General features: G+C 57.0%; 1 protein-coding gene across 1 annotated transcript in view; it reads right to left on the minus strand.

Moving 5' to 3' along the window:
• Positions 1-18,275, minus strand: part of LOC134729058 (A disintegrin and metalloproteinase with thrombospondin motifs 7-like) — a 52,154-nt gene that overhangs the window by 7,015 nt on the left and 26,864 nt on the right. The window contains 11 exon segments of the mRNA XM_063596507.1: positions 1-797; positions 1,124-1,337; positions 1,805-1,931; positions 4,873-5,014; positions 5,296-5,540; positions 6,794-6,915; positions 7,819-7,954; positions 8,281-8,450; positions 9,837-9,982; positions 10,379-10,471; positions 11,072-11,216. Of these exon segments, the coding sequence (XP_063452577.1) occupies positions 1-797; positions 1,124-1,337; positions 1,805-1,931; positions 4,873-5,014; positions 5,296-5,540; positions 6,794-6,915; positions 7,819-7,954; positions 8,281-8,450; positions 9,837-9,982; positions 10,379-10,471; positions 11,072-11,216 (2,337 nt within the window).

Raw genomic sequence — 18,275 nt, forward strand, 5'->3', positions numbered from 1 at the left:
TTGAAAACCTCATTGGTCCTGTCCTGCCATGGAGAGGGCAGCTGGCTCTGGCTGTCCTTGCCAACTGGGAAATCATTTTGGCTCTCAGGGGCGGCAGGCGTCTGCAGGCCATCAGTGGAAACCCTGGGCCAGGGCAGGCTGGGGAGCCCAAGATCTGGGGCCCCTATGGGGGTGTCTTCCTCAGGCAGGAAATTGATCAAAGGGTTCCCAGGGGTCTGCTCTGAGGGTGGGGGTGGGGAGCGGCCGGCCTGACTAGGCCAAGGGCTCGGGGACCAAGGTCCCGGTGCCCCTTCCTCCTTGGCTGCAGGAGGCTCTGTGGCAGGCACGGGGCTACCCGTGGAGGGCGCAGCAGGACGGCTGTGTGGTGGGGGCGTCTGATCCCCTGTCCCCGCCAGGTCTAGATTGGGCTCCTCAGAGGGCCCGTAGGACAGATCCTCGTGGAAGCTGATGAAATTGTAGTCGTAGTAGAAGTCGTCCACAAACACGGGCCCCGGCAGGTCCAGCTCTGGAGCCTCCTCCTCAATGGCGTTGCCCATGGTGCCTGGCTTGGGTGATGAGGCGGGTGAAGGGCGTGGGGCCAGGTGGCGCGGGATGAAGTCAGCCTCATTGAAGAGCTCGTGGCTGGAGGAGCCGCTGCCTCAGCCTTCAGGGCCCAGTGTGTCCAGGGGCCACCGACAGGGTGGCAGAGAGCAGGTGACTTCGCTGGCTGGCTGCTGGGCCTCGTCACAGGGGACACCGGTGTCACTGATGCAGAGGACATTTCGGTGCTGAGTCCCTTCCTCATATGTCACTGAGCACTGCGGGGAAGCCAGGGTGAGGGGCTTAGCCTGGGAGGCAGGCTGCCAGGGGACACTGGGGCAAGGCTGGGTAACCTGTCCACTGCCTGATGTCAGAGTGGCAGAGACCCCAGCCCGCCCTCTCTGGCCCTTCCCAGCTCAAGGCCATGACTGTGGCCATGCTTGCCAGGGGCTTCCTGATCCCTGAGGCTTTAGAGTCAGGGGCTGGACCCTGGAATGCCCAGGTTCCCTCCCACCCACAAGGTCTCCAGGAAGGCTGTCTGCCTCCCCGTAGCTGAAGACCAAGGGTGGAGCTGGAGGCGGGCCCCCTCCCATCCCACACTCACCTGAGACCAGTTCCCCACAGCCTAGGTGGCTGGACAGGGCACGTGGTGGTTGCAAGGGGTTTCAGTAGGGGGCCAGGGAAGGTGTTCACAGGCGGGTGGCTTCAGGGCGCTCTGCTCATCCAGCCCCACGCTGCAGATGCAGAGCACAGCCTGGCAGGAGAGGCCCCCAGGCCCGCAGGAGCTGGAGCACAGCTGCCACTCACCTGCCCACCACCTGCTGAGGGCACACAGGTCTCATCAGTATGGCATCAGACAGGTGGCATTGGCAGGCTCACCAGCAGGGAGGGCCAGGCTGGGTTTCCAGGACCTCGGGGTTTGGACAGTGCCAGAAGCCAGTGGATGATTCTCCAGAGCTCCAAGCTCAGGTAAGTGTCCTGCCCTCAAAGTCTGGTGACAAGGCACAGCCCCTCCACTCCTGCCACCCTCCCCTCAGGGAAACTGAGCATGACCTGAGGCCTATTTCCACATCCAGGGACCCAAAGAGGAGGACCATACGTGTCCAGGCTGGCCCAGGCTGGGGTGAGGGGTGACCGGGGGTTGGGGCTTCAGCCTTGGGAAGAGAATGAAAGCCCGGCTCCCTCTGCTCCTCCCCAGGGCCTCCGGGGACCCAGATGTAGGGGCCTGTGGCAGACCCAGGATGCCTGGGGGTGGGGAGTTGGTGGGGGATGGGGGCGGGCTCACCTGGCAGGGCAGGGCGGCTGGCTGCACTTCCTCTGGCAGTCATCGGGCCGGCCCAGGGGGTCACAGTGCTGCTCGTCCACGGGCCCTGCCTGCCGCTCCGAGCAGTACACACTCTGCCTCTGCACACCTAGGGGCCATGGCGCTCAGCCTGGGACTGGCACCCAGGTGCCCACCGCCCAAGACCCAAAGACACCCTCTCTGCCAGAACCCTCCCAGAACAGCGCCTTACTGCCCATGTCAGGATGCCTTACTGCCCATGTCAGGATGAAGGCAGACCTCCACCGTCGCCTCCTTGCTGTCCTCCTGGTTCTCACCCACCCCCTCTCCTATGTAGCTTCCCCTCTGACTGCCCCTGGAGGGGTGGCAGAGTGTGGAGGTTTAGTGGGTTGGGTGCCCAGACCCTCTGCATCCTAGCTGAGATGCCTGGGCAGCTCATTTGGCCTCTCTGAACCTCAGCGTCCTCCTCTGTGAAGTGGGAGCGACAATCCTGCCTCTGCCATGTCCTGGAGGGAGGACTGCATGTGTTCTTGCATGTGCAGGCTCGGCCCGTGCCCGGCACATCCGAAGAGCTCGATCCATGCCAGCTGCTGCTAGCATGCAAACCCAGCCGTGGCTCCTGCCACCTTCCCCTCAGGGAAACTGAACGTGACCTGAGGCCTATTACCACAGCCAGGGACCCAAAGAGGAGGACCATAAGTGTCCAGGGTGGCCCAGGCTGGAGTGAGGGGTGACCGGGGGCTGGGGCTTCAGCCTTGGGAAGAGAATGAAAGACCAGCTCCCTCTGCTCCTTCCTGGGGTTGGCTTGGGTGATGAGGCGGGTGAAGGGCATGCGGCCAGGTGGCGCAGGATGAAGTCAGCCTCATTGAAGAGCTCATGGCTGGAGGAGCCGCTGCCTGAGCCTTCAGGGCCCAGTGTGTCCAGGGGCCACTGACACACGGTCCCACCATCCACACCCTTCCCAATGGCTCAGAGAATGTCTGGACAAGAAATGGGGCATCAATGGACAGCCCCTGCTCTCCATCCCCACACCAGCCTTGGCACTGCTCCAGTCCTTTACATCCTCTGCCACTGTCCAACCTGGGGACCTTGCACAGCCACGTTCCTCACCTTGGACACTCACTTCCATACTGCCTGTTGAGGCCCAGCTGCAGGACCCCGTCTGCTGGTGGCTCTGCCTTCTCTGCTCCACCCCCTGCCCCGTGGTCCCGAGAGTAAGTTGTCCCTCCCCTGAGCTGCCAGTCCCACATCCATCCCCCTCTTTCCTCACCAACAGAGTCTGATTTTATTCAAGGCAGCAGTGGGACCTGCTGAAAACACACCCCACTGCCGCTCCCTTGCAACTAGGGGGGTCTGGGACACAGTCCTGGCTCAGGAGAAAAAGGCACAAGTCCCTCGCTGGGAGTCAGCCCTTTCCTCTCTCCTTCTTCTTGCCTAGAACACTGCAAGAGCCCTGGAAGGGAGGACACCATCTGTGGCAAGCAGGAGTAGAGGGGAGGCTGCTATGGCAAGGATGGTGTGGCTGAGGGCCAGTCAGCTCCAGGTCCCGCCAGCTTGGACTGTGCACCTGGGACTTCCTGCCTGAGACAAAGAACCCCTGTCTGTTCCAGCCACCACAGGGCACTTGCCTCTGCAGACGCTCCTAAGTGGTCCACCTGCAAAGCAGCCAATTTGCTGAAAGACAATTCCCCAAATGTCTAGTGCTGCAAATGTATTTGTTGGTTTTCACGTTTGTCCAATTAAAGACACCTGTATTAGGCCAGGCACAGTGGCTCACGCCTCTAATCCCAGCACTATGGGAGGCCAAGGCGGGCGAATCACCTGAGGTCAGCAGTTCAAGACCAGCCTGGCCAACATGGTGAAACCCCATCTCTACCACTAATAAAAAATTAGCCAGGCATGGTGGTGCGTGCCTGTAAATCCCAGCTACTTGGGAGGCTGAGGAAGGAGAATTGCTGGAACCTGGGAGGCGGAGGCTGCAGTGAGCCGAGATCGCGCCACTGCACTCCAGCCTGGGCGACAGAGTGAGACTCCATCTCAAATAAAATAAAATAAAACAAAATAAAATAAAATAAAATAAAATAAAGACAGCTGTATTAGATAAAATGGGTTTCCTAGCTTTGGAAGGTATCTGCCCAGTTCTCCATTTTCACTTTGTCATCATAATAGCATTTGAAGGAATGCTCAAATGTCTGTATCTCAGATTCCCGATTCTGAGACCCTGAGGATACTGAGTGTCAACGATGGGAAGACTGAGGGGGAAAGGGGAGGACTAAGAGACAAAGCGGGAGACTGAGGTGTGGGGAGATCGAGGAACAGCAGGGCAGACCGAGCAGGGGGAGGAAGACCAAGGGGCGTCGGGTGGGGACTGGGGGGCTAGGGGGAGACCAAGGAATGGCGGGGGAGACCGAGCCAGGGGAGGAAGACTGAGGGGCGTGGCAGGGGTACTCGAGGGCCAGAGGGAAACTGAGGGATATTGGGGGGAGACTGAGGGGTATGGGGGGAGACTGAGAGGCATGGGGGGAGACTGAGGAGTATGGGAGGAGACGGAGGGGCAGAGGGGAGACTGAGGAGCAGTGGGGAGGAGACAAAGAGACAGAGAGGGGAGACTGAGGAGCATGGGGGGAGACTGAGGGAAATATGGGGAGGAAGAGTCGGAGTTAATGAAATTGCCCTACTTTTCATAAACAGTTCAGGGAAATAAGTCAGTGTGGTGAGGGGCCACTGGACTGGTCTCCGGGACGCAGCAGAAATGCAGGCACAAAACCTGCCGGAGCCGAGCAAGGACAAAATCAAGGGGGAGCTGTGTCCACTGGAGGGAGAACGCCAAGAGCTGCAGCACACTGAGTACACGCCGCGAGCCAGCACCCACCTGCCTCATCCATTTACCCTCCCAGTGGGCCTGGGGCATGGGGCGGTTGCTAGCCTCATCTCACAGATGGGGAACTGAGGCTCAGAGAAGCAAACTTCTAAACCCATGGTGGCCCAGCAGTGAGCTGGGAGCTGAAGCCAGTGTCCCTGTCCAGAGATGAAGCCCCTGCTGGCGGGGCTGTGCCTGCCCCACTTCTCACCTCTGCCGCAGGTGACTGTACACTTGGTCCAGGGCCCATAGTGCCAGGAGAACTCGGGCGGCGGGACCTCGCCGTGGCCACCTGCCTCCCCGTGGATGGTGTACTCGTAGTGCACCCCAGGGTTGCTCTCCTGGAACAGCAGCTGGGTGGGCAGGCGGGGGCCCGTGAGCACGAGGTGTCTTCTCCATCCACCCAGTCTTAAAGGAGCTGACCCCAGCCACCTCTGTGAACTGCAGCTACACAGTTGGGCCATTTTAAAGATGGGGAAACCGAGGTAGAGGCCTCAGCAGGAGGGTCTGGCTCAGAGCCAGGCTCTGTGACTAACCCAGGGCTCACTCCTCCAGGACGAGACCTACCATGGGAGGTGCTGGGCCTGGGGACTCCGCCTCTGCTCCCCCCGCCTGGGCCTCGGGAGGCAGGCACCTGGTTCCAGACAGGCTCCTTGGTGGGACCCGGGGACGTGAGGTTCTCCCAGTTGCCCCTGCGTGCGTATGTGACGGTGGTCCCTGCCACCTGGTAGTCCCCGTTCTACTGGATGGTCCAGCCACCATTGAGGAAGTACTTCTCCGGGTCCTCGCTCTGCAGTGCCAGGAAGTTGGCAGCCTCAGCCAGCTCCTGGATGCGGACCTCACGTGTGCTGGCTGGGATCAGCCCCACGTCCACATACCCTGTCAGGCAAGGGTTGTGCCCAGGGTGAGAAGCTTGCTTATCCCCACCTGCTCCCCTCACATCTCTCCCCACTTGCCTCCGCCTGCTGATGCCAAAGATTTCGCCATTAGCTTTAAAGTCTGAGCTCCCCAAATTGCTCGGATCGGTCATGGGTCACCAAAACCTTGCGGAGGTGCCATAAATCCTGACCCCGTGGCCATGCCCCGTCACTCCTCTCTTGGGGACCTAAACTGGTCTCATCATAAGGCTGGATCCATCCCCTACTCTAAGGGCCGGCTGGCATTCTCTTTCTAAAAAAAACCAAAGTGCCCAGGCCTTTCTCCTGGGACACCCTCCTCATCCCCACGCGGCCTGCTTTTATTCATTCACTTCCATCACACCCATCACGTGCCGCGCACGACTCTCAGCACTTCACATGTGTAAGCTCATGGGTAACGGCCCTATAGCATGGTACTATTGTTATCCCCGTTTTACAGATGAGCAAAGTGAGGCAGACAGGGAGAGTAACGTGCATGAGCGTCCTGCTGCAATATAAGCAGCCTCCAGGGCCAGTGCTTTATCCACCACACTGCACTGCATCTCTGGGATGAAATCTAAGCTTCTCAGCCTGGCACTCAAGGCCCCATAGTGGGCCCTGCCTTCCCTTCTTGCCTCCAGGGCTCTGGCGCAAGCTCTTTCCTCCATTTGGAATGCCCATTCCATCTCTTCTGAGTTTTATGATTCAGCTCAACTTCCGCCTCCTACAGGAAACCTTCCCTGACTTCCCCAGGCCAGGACCTTCTTCCTCAATGCTCCCACAGCCCTCTGGGCCTCCCTCCACTGCATTGATCACACCAGAAGGTTCTGTTCCCCTTCAGGACTGAGCGCTTCACCTGCATGTCCTCATCACCTAGCACACAGTCAGTACTTCAGCAACATGTGCAAAACAGACCAGAGGTGAGGGCATGGAGCTGGGGTCTCAGAAGATTCAGGAGGAGACGACCATTCTTTGAAAGGCCCAGGGGCCACACACAAGTCGGGGTGGCCCTGCCTGGGGTCTCTGGGACAGGAAGACTCCCCATGGGGACAGGTCTCTGCATGTGGGCCAGGGGTCCCCTGACTCCTGCAAGAATCCACCCCAGCAAGCCCTCCCTGCTTAGCCATTTCTAGGCTGGGTGGGGGCCACGAGGCCAAGGACAGGGGCCCGGGGGAGATGGGGAAGGGGCCACCAGGTGAAGAGCACACCCCTCCCCACAGTGGTCCCACCCCATACCCAGGCCCTCGGCCTCCTGGAAGGTCCTACTCACGGTGTGGCAGGTGGAGCCGTTGCCGTGGCACACGCCACAACGGTCCTCCATAGCGCCAGAGTCAATCTCAAAGTCACAGCCCCACGTTCTGCAACACACGAGGAGGGGAGGCCCCTGGTGCTGGCGGCCAGCCCTCTGTGGCCCCAGCACCGGGGGCCAGCCAGGGTCAGGAGAAGAAAGCTGGGAGTGGGGGTCGGGAGGCCTCTCTCCGGCCCTGCCCCACCCTAGCTGTGCCTCTGACCCAGGTGAACTTCTCTACCTCCCTGAGCCTCATAGTTTCCTCAGATGTGAGACAGGGAGACCCACCCCTCCCTTAAAGGCATGTCATGAGCATCACAAGAGACAAGAGAAGGGAAGAGTTCCGCAAAGCCTGCGGGCAGGCAGGGGATCTGACACGCCACGGGCTCCTGAGCAGCGCGTGCAGGGAATTTCAACGTCAAAGGCACTGGGGGTTGGCACCTCCCTCCTGGTCCTCCTCGGAGCCCAGGCCTTGATACCCCAGTGGTTTAGAGGGCAAGAAGCAAGGACAAGTAGGTGGCTGGAGACATGGGCAAAGAGGAGAGGCCATCGTTGTTATTAAAAATAAGAATATAAATTGTTACCAAACACTGAGGGCTACTCTTCGGGGCTCAGAGCCCTTCATGTCACCTGTGCCACCTCATTTAACCCCTCTATCAGGGAGCAAACCACTGCCTGGGGTCAGCCAGCCAGCAAGAGGTCAAGCCACTGCCTGGGCTCCGGTTTCCTGGCTGGGGCGGTGCTGGTGCAGGCATCCAAGGAGACGCAGTGGGGCGAGGCCTGACTGGGGGGGGTCTCCAGTGCCAGGAGGCGTGGTAGGGGCTTTGCCTTAGAGGTCATAGAGGGTAGGGGCTGGGAAGCCCGATGGTAGAGCATGGGGAGGGTGGCCCGAGGAGGACCAGGAGAGAACCTGGGGCCCGCCAGTGGGGCTGGGGGCAGGCAGTGCTGGGAGAGCCTCTTCCTAACCAGGCACACCTTACAGATGCCGTTGATGCAGAGGTCCCGGCTGGCTCGGACCTGGTAGCAGGGGGTGCCATCAACCACGGCGTCCCGCAGCTTCTCGGCAAAGTACTCATTCGCGGGCCGGCAGTGCAGCTCACAGGGGTTCACTGGGGGCCCAAGTAGAAGAGTCATCAGCAGCAGCTGGAGCAGGAGTATGGAGGCCACCAGGAAGACCCCTCCGTGACACACATCCATGGCAGGCTGGAGGCTCCCAAGCAGCACAAACATGCTGGAGGCTCCGGCTGGGCTGGTAGCTATCTGCAAGGCTGCAGACTGGGGAGCTAGGGGCGAGCAGCAGCCCCAGGGGACAGTGGGAGTGGCCCAGGCTTGGGGTGGAGACTGGGTCTCCTGCTTGCATCACAGGGTAACCTTGGACCCACACCCCGCTCGCCGCCCTCTGAGTCTCAATGTTTCCATGGGAGGCAGCACTCACCGTCATTGACCATGGGCACCCATGTGTGCAGCTGGCCCTTGTAGAGCATAGCGTCAAAGTGGCTGCACTGGACGTGGCGGAAGGAGGGGTGGCCAGCGGGGCAGGCCTGCAGGTTGCAGAGGCGGAAGCGCTTCCGCTTACCCACACAGTATCTGCCTTTGTATTTGGGCCTGTGGGGAGAACCGGGGTGGACCCCAGTGAGGGCCCAGTGAGTGCTACTGCATGGCCACAGCCCAGAGCAAGCAGCTTCCTCCTGCACCCACACCCCAAGATCCCTGCTGCCCAGCTTTGTGCACGCTGCTCCCCTCCCTTGGGTTGCCCACCCTGTGGCCCAGACACACCCTCCCTGTCTGTAAGGACCTGTGGGGAGGTGGCAGCAGGAAGCCTGAGCTCTGCCCCCAACCTGCTGTGTGATCGTGGACAAGTCTTCGGCCACCCTCTGGGCCTCAGTTTCCTCATGTATAAAGTGGGGTTGGGGCTGCCCCTGCAGAGGGCTGTTGAGAAGCTGGGACAAGCTGCAGGCATCACTGGCACTGGCTGGAGGGACTACTCCCAGTCTCCAGCCCATGACACCAGCATCCTAACGAGCCCTTGAGTCCTCAGCCTTCCTCCTGGTGGCAGTACCCCCAGCCTGGGTCTAAAGGAAGCGCCCAGAGCCCCAGCCAGCTGAAAGGTCTGACGGAGCACAGCTCCTGAAATCCTCCACATTTAGGCCAGGGTCGCTGGCCCCCACCCAGCTCAGACCTGGAGGCCAGGAGGCAGGGAGGGGCACAGGCCAGTCTTGGGTAAGCACAGGGCCCTGGGTGGGGCTGGCTGTGAACCCCATGCCTGCCCCGGGTGGCCTCCTGAAGTGAAGATCAGCCGGGTAGTGCCTCGGTCTACAGTACCACTGGCCTCTGCTTCTCACCAGATCTTCACACCCCCTGCGCCCCCCCATTTAGATGGGGAACAGAGATCCAGAGAGGTGAAGTCACTCACCTCAGGCCACCCCTTCAGTGCTGTCCCATCCTCCCAGCTGCTCCATCTCATCTCAGACCCTTGTTGTGCCTCTGAGGCCACCAAGCCCCTCCTGCTGAGTGCCCACTACAGATGAGCTGCAGGGCTGAGGGGATGGCCTGCATAAACTGCATTTGCCCCTGACTACGACTTTACTGGATGGGCACTGCTATTATACAGGTGGGGAAATGGAGGCCCAGAGAAGGGGTGAAGAGGGGATTCGAACCCTGAGCCATCTAAGGTCCAGGGCCCATGCTCTTCCCCACTGCCCTCTCCTGCCTCCTTCCAGCCAGCAGCTGCTTTGCCACGTGGCCTCTGCTGAGTCTCTCCAGTCTCTGGGCCTCAGTGTCCCCCTCTCTGCAAAGGGGTCGGCAGTGGGGACCCTGTCAGCCCTCAGAACACTCCTTGAAAGTGACTCAAGGTGGCCTGGACACTCAGACTGACCATTATGAGGACACTTCTAAGAGCCAGGGGCTGGGACAGAGCCAAGCTCCTGCAATCGGCTGACTGCCTGGGTCCCTCTGTCCCATTGCCCAGGGCACCCTGGGCCCCACACTCACATAGGCTGCAGGCACTGCTGCTTGGCTCTCTGTATGCCCACGCCACAGCTCCGTGAGCAGATGGACCAGGCGCTCCAGCCAGACCAGCCACCATCCATGGCCTCGGGCTGGAAGCCCACAGGTATGCACTCCCCATTGAGACACCACTACCGAGACAGACGGAGGTAGAGCCACCCCACCCCCAAGCCTATCAGTCATCCTCACCCTAGTGAGAACAAGGTGGGTGGGAAGGCTGCGAAAGGCACAGAGGGGAAGGATGGAAGGTGAGAGAGGCCCCCTCGCAATCATCACAATCATCTGTGACCCAGGCCACATGGAGGCGCTGAGCAGGGAGTAAAACAGCCCACGTGCTGACTCAGCTGAAGACACCCTGTAGAATCATGGAATCAAGCCCTGGCCCCAATGCCTCCACTTCGCAGACGGGGGCTTGGGCTGCAGAGAGCATGGGGCTCTCTGTGAGCCGGGGCTGACTCCAGGGCCCGGTCACAGCAGGAGGTCTGGCCTCTCACACATCCACTGCCGGGACTGGGAACGTCGCCTACCTTATTCTCCCCACACCGGGTGCCGTCCACGGCTGCATCCAGCTTGGAGTGACAGGTGGTCCCCACAGAGCACCAGAGTGTGTGGCAGACATTCTGTGAGGAGGAGGGCATGGGCCATAGCCTCACCCCCTCCCCAGTGCCGCCACCCACCCTGCCGCCACCCCGTCCCCAAGGGTCCCTGGGCACCCCTCCACATGGCAGGGGCCCACAGACCCCCAGAGGTCCCTTCTTGTGTGTCTGCTCCCACCTTCCTCCCCAGACCACGTGGTGGTGTGGGGCGCCCGGGGCTGCACTGCTCAGAGCGGTCCCCAGCTGTCCACACCTCTCCCGGCCCAGCCCCTCCTCTGGAAACGCTCCTGTTAGAAGATCACTTCAGGCAATCTTCGCCAGGATAAATAGACCCTCCCCACAGGGGTTCCTTTTCCCTCTTATGAGCCAGCTCCAGAGAGGCGAAGGGACTTGCCCGAAGGGTCACAGTCGGTCCACGGTTGACCCAGAATTCAGAGCTGGGTCTGTGGCCGCCCATCCCTGGCCTCTCCCACAGGCCACTTGACGTCTCACAGTGTCACTCAGGGGCGTAGCCCAGCCCAGACGAGGTTGCTCCCAGGCTGGCATCCACAGGCTGGTGAAAGCTGTCCCCTAAGCCCTCCTGCCAGGTCCCCACACCCCCACACCCACACCAGCCCCACTCACATCCATGTCCTCGCAGAAGGCAGAGTAGGCCCCGTACTGGAGGCGGCACTGGTGGCTCACATCATAGAGGACCCCAGGCAGCATTGATGGGAAGTCAATGATGTCCTTGGCAGGCGGGTCATCCAGGCACAGGCTCCACACATGGCTAGAGATGGGACGGGAGGATGGAGGGGGGCGCAGCCTGTGAGACCCATCGGAGAAGCCTCGGTGGGGCCAGGAGAGGAGGAGAGGTGGGAGGGGGCACAGAGCCCTACAACTGTAGGAAACTCCAGCCTCCCCGCTCGGCTCAGCCGATCCTCCACCTGCAGCCAGTAGCACAGGCCCTCCCAGCCTCTCTCATCTCACCTCCTGGGCACTCCAGCTGGCTAAACAACCCCAACCCCAATCCCAGGCCTCTGCACACGCTGCCAGGGCCCTTCCCTCAGAAGGCCTCCTGGACCGCCAAACCCTCATGTGGCCCTGCTCTCCGACCCTGCAGCCTCCGTGTCTGAGCCCAGACCCTGGAGCCAGGCCCGACAAGGATCCGGAGAACATCACATCACAGTTGACACAACAGAGCCTCTGACGGCCCCACCCAGGCAGAGACCTCGGGTCATCTGTGGAAGGGCAAGGTCTGGAAAGCAGCCCCTCCCCTGGGAGAGAGCCTAGGGCATCCGTGCCTGTCCCCTGTTTCCCCCACTCCCCAACAGGGCTGGCCTCCAGCCTCTGTCATACCCTATCTACTCCTGCCTTCCTCCAGCTGGCATTCCCTGGCAGCGGTGGCGGGGAAACTGGCAGACACGAGCAGGTGCCATCTGTGTCCACCACACGCTCCTGCTGCTGCGGTGTGGTGAAGACAAGGCTGCCCAGAACCACCACGAGGCAGCGAGCATGGAGTCCGGGGCCCTGGGGAGGGTGGCCCAGGTCCGGCTGGCACCTGCTTCTGCCCCTGCCTCACTCTGTACAGCCCTCAGGCATGCTATTGCTTCTGGGACCAGTGACCAGCCTGCTGTACCTGCTGGACCTTAGGCGGCCACTACAACGGCTTAGCAGCAGGAGTGCCCTGGCATGCTGACCAGCCTGCCCACAGCTCACTGCTGTCCTGGAGGAAGGTTTGGGGCCCTCTGGGGGGCAGCAGTGGCTGGGGAGAATTGAGCCATGCAGACATGCGGGGCTGGGGATGACCCAGGCAGCCACGACTTGGGCAGAAGCATGGAAGGAGGCAGGACCCATGGGACCTGGGGCCTCTAGCCAGGCAGGGGAGATGGGGAGGCAAAATCCCTCCAGTTCTCCAGTCTGCGTGGACTCAGGGTAGGTGGTGCCAGGCCAGATGGCTGGGATGAGCATACAGTCCTGACTGGGACAGGCAGGGGGTCGCACAAGGAAGAAGGGCAAAGGTGATGGATCCTGGAGTCCAGCAGGGAGAGAAAGAGACACTCCGAGATGTGGAGAGGCTGGGAGAACACGAAAGGGTCAGGAAACAGGGCCAAGAGTGCTGAAGACAGGTGTGGAGAGAGGCTGGGAGGGTGGATCAGACCATGGAATCCCGAAGCCCAGATTTCAGAGGAGGGGGCCTGGCAGCTGGGAGACCCAGGGTGGGGTGGGTGGTCTGTGTGGTCTCCTAAGTCCCCTGGCCAGTGACAGGCCCCTGACTCTGCCCAGAGCTGCGGAGAAGAAAGCCAAGGTGACCAGACTTCTACTGAGAACCCTGGAATCCTCCTGGAATCACTCAGACTGCCCATGCTGGCTGGAAACAGATCCTCTAACATGGGCGTTGGCAGATGAGCAGCTGCTGGATGCAGTCCTAGTGCCCAAGATGACCACGTGCCAGGCTGGTCCAGGGTGCTGGGGGCATACCCTCTCATTTGCTCCTCACAACATCCTGGGCAGACTCTACCATCATCTCCCCTCATGCACTCAGGGCCCATACGTCACTTGTCCCGGGTCGCGCAAGAGGGACGTGATGGCCAGGATCTGGAGCCAGGCCCAGGCTGCCTGCACCAGGCTGTGTCTACTCACTGGGCTACCCCCAGTGCAGGGCTCCTCCCATTCAACCGCGAGCCTGGCCTCAAATACTTCACCCCACATACAAGTTCAAAACCATGGCAGTGAGGCCTGGCAGGGAAAAAGGAGTGTCCCAAGTTCTCCTGCGGCTTGGGGCTCCCTGAGCCTCCCTGGGCCTGCACCCGGGGCAGAGTGTCAGCCGGGGGTGGTGGGGTCAGCTGGCCCTGGGCTCCCTCCTTCCCGCCATCATTCCGTGGCTCGAGGAGGTAGACTGGGGGCTCACCCATCCCAGCCAGGGGGTCCTCTGACCCAGAGGCTGAGGGGTCCAATGCACCTCATCCCGGCACCAACAGTCCCTGGGCTGCAGCCGAGCCCTTTTGTTTCCTGGCTGCCCCAGTGCTGACTCGCTGCACATGTGGCTTCTGCAGGCCTGCTGCTGGGCAGCTGAAGCCGCAACCACCTCTCAGCCCACCCTGGATGTATGGGAGAAGTTGGGAGCATGAGGTGACCCTCACAGAATCCACTGCCAGAATCAGGCCCAGGTGCTATCTTGGGAGTCAGAAACTCAAGGTGGCCGTCAGCCAGCCCTTCCTTCCTCTGGCAGGCTGACTGCCAGGTTCTCTGCACTGCCGACACACCCGGATCCCCAAAACCATCAGCCCTTCCCCTCCATGCCCCTCCTTAAGCTAACTATAGCAGAGCTGGGCAGTCCCACAAGAGGTCAAAGCAGACAGTAGGTGACTCCGGTCAGAAGCTTCACTCTCACCTCAAGACTGCAAAGAGCTGCCCACCACTGACAGGAGAGACATGTGGGCCCGCTCCCCTGGCCACCCCTGGGATCTGGTCATGGAGTCACTGCATGGGGTGTCCATGGGGTGAAGTGAAGGACCCCACATGTTACCTAGCCTGCCTCTCTCCCTGTAGAAATGCTGGCTTTGAGGAAACCAGGGACCAGGGCCTCCCCTCCTCCCCACCCAGGTCCAAGTTGACACTGGCAAAATGCTGTGACCTCTCCCCAAGGTCCCATAAAGCACCTGTCAGCCCGGAAAGGTTCTTAGAGTTCTTCAGGTCAACCCTCTTGGACAGGCCAGTCTAGGTTCTTAACCACCAAACAAAACTCTTCTCTGCTTCCAATCCCACCCCCCACCCCAGTAATCCCTCTTCCACTGGAGGCCAGTATCCTTGCTCTTACATCCCTAATGGACCTGGTCACATCCCTGCTTAATCCCCACAGTGAGTGCACTTCTAGAAAAACATGGCACATTGAGCAGACAGATTTATCACTGCTTCCTTCCAAGACTCCACTATAATGACAGTAGAGGAAATAAACAAGGCATAAATCCATAAGGGGTGATGATGAGTCATGAAGGATGTCAACAAGATTCTGGAAGCTGGGAAGCAGATGGCCAGGCAGTAGCTGACTTGCTAGAGTGATGAAAGCTGAGAGTCAGATTCCTGCAGGGGGGAACCACCCAGAAGCAGAAGCCCGAAAAGGCTCAGGAACTGAGTTTTCAGGGACTCCTCAGGGCCTTACGGCCAGGAGGGCTGAAGACAGTAGGGCTGAAAGTCTGTAAGAACTGATCAGACCCTAGATCCCCTCCCCAACCCTGAGTAGCCAAGTGACGGCCACCTGCCACCCAGCAGAGGGCCAGGAATCACTCCCTGGAGAGGGTGAACCAGGAGGCTCTGGCCCAGGAACGGTGGACATACATGAAGGCCCAAGGCAGAAGGACCTACAGAGAAAAGGGGACAAGCAAAAGTCTACACATTGAAGGGTAAGAAACACGCCAAGCCCCTTTCCCACTTGGATGCTGGAATGCTGCAGCCAGACATACACTCTCCCAGGAAAAGTCGAGAGGATTCCTCTCAGGAAACTGAATCACTCAGAAAAATGACCTCAGATAGTGACATTAGAGGATCTCCCCAAAATAGCCCCATCTGAACCAGTCCTTCAGCAGTGACTTGGAAAAGTCCTGCCCAAGTCCACAAACTGCCCAATTAGTGTCTCTACATCTCCTTGCTATATATGAAATACAGCCAATGCATTTTAAGAAAACGTTTCTTTGAGACAGAGTCTCTCTCTTTTGCCCAGGCTGGAGTACAGTGGCGGAATCTTGGTTCACTGCAGCCTTTCCCTCCCGGGTTCAAGCGATTCTCCTGCCTCAGCCTCCTGAGTAGCTGCAATTACAGGCATGAGCCACCATGCCCAGCTAATTTTTTGTATTTTTTTTAGTAGACACAGGATTTCACCATGTCGGCCAGGCTGGTCTCGAACTCCTGACCTCAAGAGATCTGCCTGCCTCGGCCTCCCAAAGTGCTGGGATTACAGGCGTGAGCCACCAAGCCTGGCCAAGAAAACTGTTAACATGAAACAAATATATTTGGCAAAACCCTGTCTCTACAAAAAATACAAAAAATTAGCTAGGTGGAGTAGTACACACCTGTAGTCCCAGCTACTCTGGAGGCTGAGGTGGGAGGAGCACCTGAGTCCCCAGAGAATGAGGCTCCAGTGAGCCGTGATCATAGCACTGCATTCCAGCCTGGGAGACAGAGAAAGACCCCATCTCAAAAATAAAAAAAAAATAAAAAAATAAATATCCATAAGGATCTAAAATGCCTATCTGTATGAGATTGTTCTTTGTTCACATTTTTTCAAGCAAATATCACACAATAAATTGAATGCAGGTGCAAATGACATATCAAACATCAACGAAATTTGCAAAAGGTGTAAGATTGTACTACTTTGGGTTTAGAAATTTTCTTTTCATAAAAGCATTTATAACAAAATTTGGTGAGCTTTTAAGGAATATTTTAAGTATTTCTGATTTAATTTCTAGTGATAAATACCAATAGATATAACCTACATACACAAAAGCTCCTTGGGCCCTCAATATACTTTTAAGAGTGTAAAGGAATCCTGACCCCAAAACTTTGAGAACTGCTGCCTTCCCCTCCACTTTCTTCCTTCCCTAGAATTTCTTCCCTGGAAGAAACATTCCTTTGTCATTCTATGTTAACTTACATAGTTCCATTGAGGCCAGTTTTGCTACCTCCCTCCCATCTTTCCACATTCCTCTCTTGACACAAAACCTGACCAAAGGACTCTACCGGCCCACCTCATTTCCAGTGATTAGCTGTCAGGTGGGCTAAGCCAAGAAAATCTGGGTTTTCCCTGAGACTAGACCTCTCTTTCTGGAAGATATGGAATCACGAGGACAAGGTTGGCCACCTACGGGTAGTGAGAATTCATCTTGCCTAAATGGGAAGACGTTAGGCAAGTTTCTAGAATGCCAGACTGCTTTCTAGAAAGTCAAAGATAATTATACTTTCTGCCACGACTGTGAGAATGCCCATTTCATTGCACACTTTCTAACATTTTTACCAATCTGATAAATAAAAGCTGGTACCTAGAAGAAAAAAAGGCTGGGTATGGTGGCTTATGCCTGTAATCCCAGTACTTTGGGAGGCCAAGGTGAGTGGATCACCTGAGGTCAGGAGTTCGAGACAAGCCTGGCCAACATGATGAAACCCCATCTCTAGTAAAAACACAAAAATCAGCTGGGCATGGTGGCAAGCACCTGTAATCCCAACTACTCGGGAGGCTGAGGCAAGAGAATCACTTGAACCTGGGAGGCAGAGATTGTAGTGAGCCAAGATCATGCCATTGCTCTCCAGCCTGGGCGACAAGGTGAGACTTTGTCTCAAAAAAAAAAAAAAAAGTTTCCATACAATATAATTTGTTCCATCTCCAAAAACCAATTCAGCAATAACTGAAAGCCACCACTTGGAAGGTTTCAAGGATTTAGCTCTACCTGTTGATGTCCAAAGCATTAGTTAAGGTAGGAAAAAAATACACACACACACTCTCTCTCTCTCTCTCTCTCTCTCTCTCACCCTTATGTAGTCAGTACCAGGAAACACGAAAGACTAGATGGTATAGTTATCCAACACAAAGCACACAATAACTGAAGGCACTGTAGAGGAGTAACTTATGACACAGATCTACAATATTGTTGAGTGAAAATGCAGATTATAAAAAAAAATCTGATTTTTTTTTTTTTTGAGACGGAGTCTCGCTCTGTCGCCCAGGCTGGAGTGCAGTGGCGCGATCTCGGCTCACTGCAAGCTCCGCCTCCCGGGTTCACGCCATTCTCCTGCCTCAGCCTCCCGAACAGCTGGGACTACAGGCGCCCGCCACCATGCCCGGCTAATTTTTTCTATTTTTAGTAGAGACGGGGTTTCACCGTGTTAGCCAGGATGGTCTCGATCTCCTGACCTCGTGATCCGCCCGCCTCGGCCTCCCAAAGTGCTGGGATTACAGGCGTGAGCCACCGCACCCGGCCAAAAAAAATCTGATTTTTTAAGGGAGAGGGAACACATACAAGCAAAGGAGAAAAGAGATGAGCAGATGACTGAAAGATACAAAATTCTGACAGTGGTACATTCTGAGTGGTGGAATTATTGGTATTATTTTCTAGCTTTGCCTAAAAACTTTCTAAATTTCTTAAAATAAGAACTTTTTGTTATCCATATTATAAAATATCCATCACCCCAGGAAACTTAACCTTGAGCACAAACTCTACAACAAGTTCAATGTTTGTTCAGTTTAATATTTAAGAGACAACCTACTTTGAAAGACATCTAAAATGATGACCAATATTTAAACCTATGCATTAATATTTTTCAATCGTATGCTTTACATTTTGTAATTTTGATAAGGTTAAGCTTTATTGTCTTTAAAATATTACCTACAATATGCCTGTTTTTAAACAGTGAATGATGCTCTAAAATCACAATATAAATTCAGGCAGTGTTCCTTACATGGAATGTTTAAGTACTTCTAACACTGCTCTTTTTCACTTGTTATGAAAACACAGAACAATTATCCAAGCATCTAATTATTCAGGTCCTTTGTTTCTCCTCCATTCTATTAGTTTTATAGTAATTTTAGGGCCTGTGAGGATGAAGTTGTCTGTGACAGCTACCACAAAGGTTACTATAGGTGGACAAATTTCCAACAAGTTTATCATCACTACCATCCCCACCATAAAACTGTCTCTATCAAGGGCAACACAATTCAAGGTTAGCCAAGACAACCTCTTTACCTGTCACTGCTTAAGAAAAGGATTTTTTGGTCTTATTTAGAAATAACTTTCTGTACCTACTTTTCTCCACAAATCCACTGAGACCAGTGTGTGGCTCTATCTCAAGCACCAGCAAG

The sequence above is a fragment of the Pan paniscus genome, chromosome 16 (assembly GCF_029289425.2).
Source record: "Pan paniscus chromosome 16, NHGRI_mPanPan1-v2.0_pri, whole genome shotgun sequence".
Classification (NCBI taxonomy): domain Eukaryota; kingdom Metazoa; phylum Chordata; class Mammalia; order Primates; family Hominidae; genus Pan; species Pan paniscus.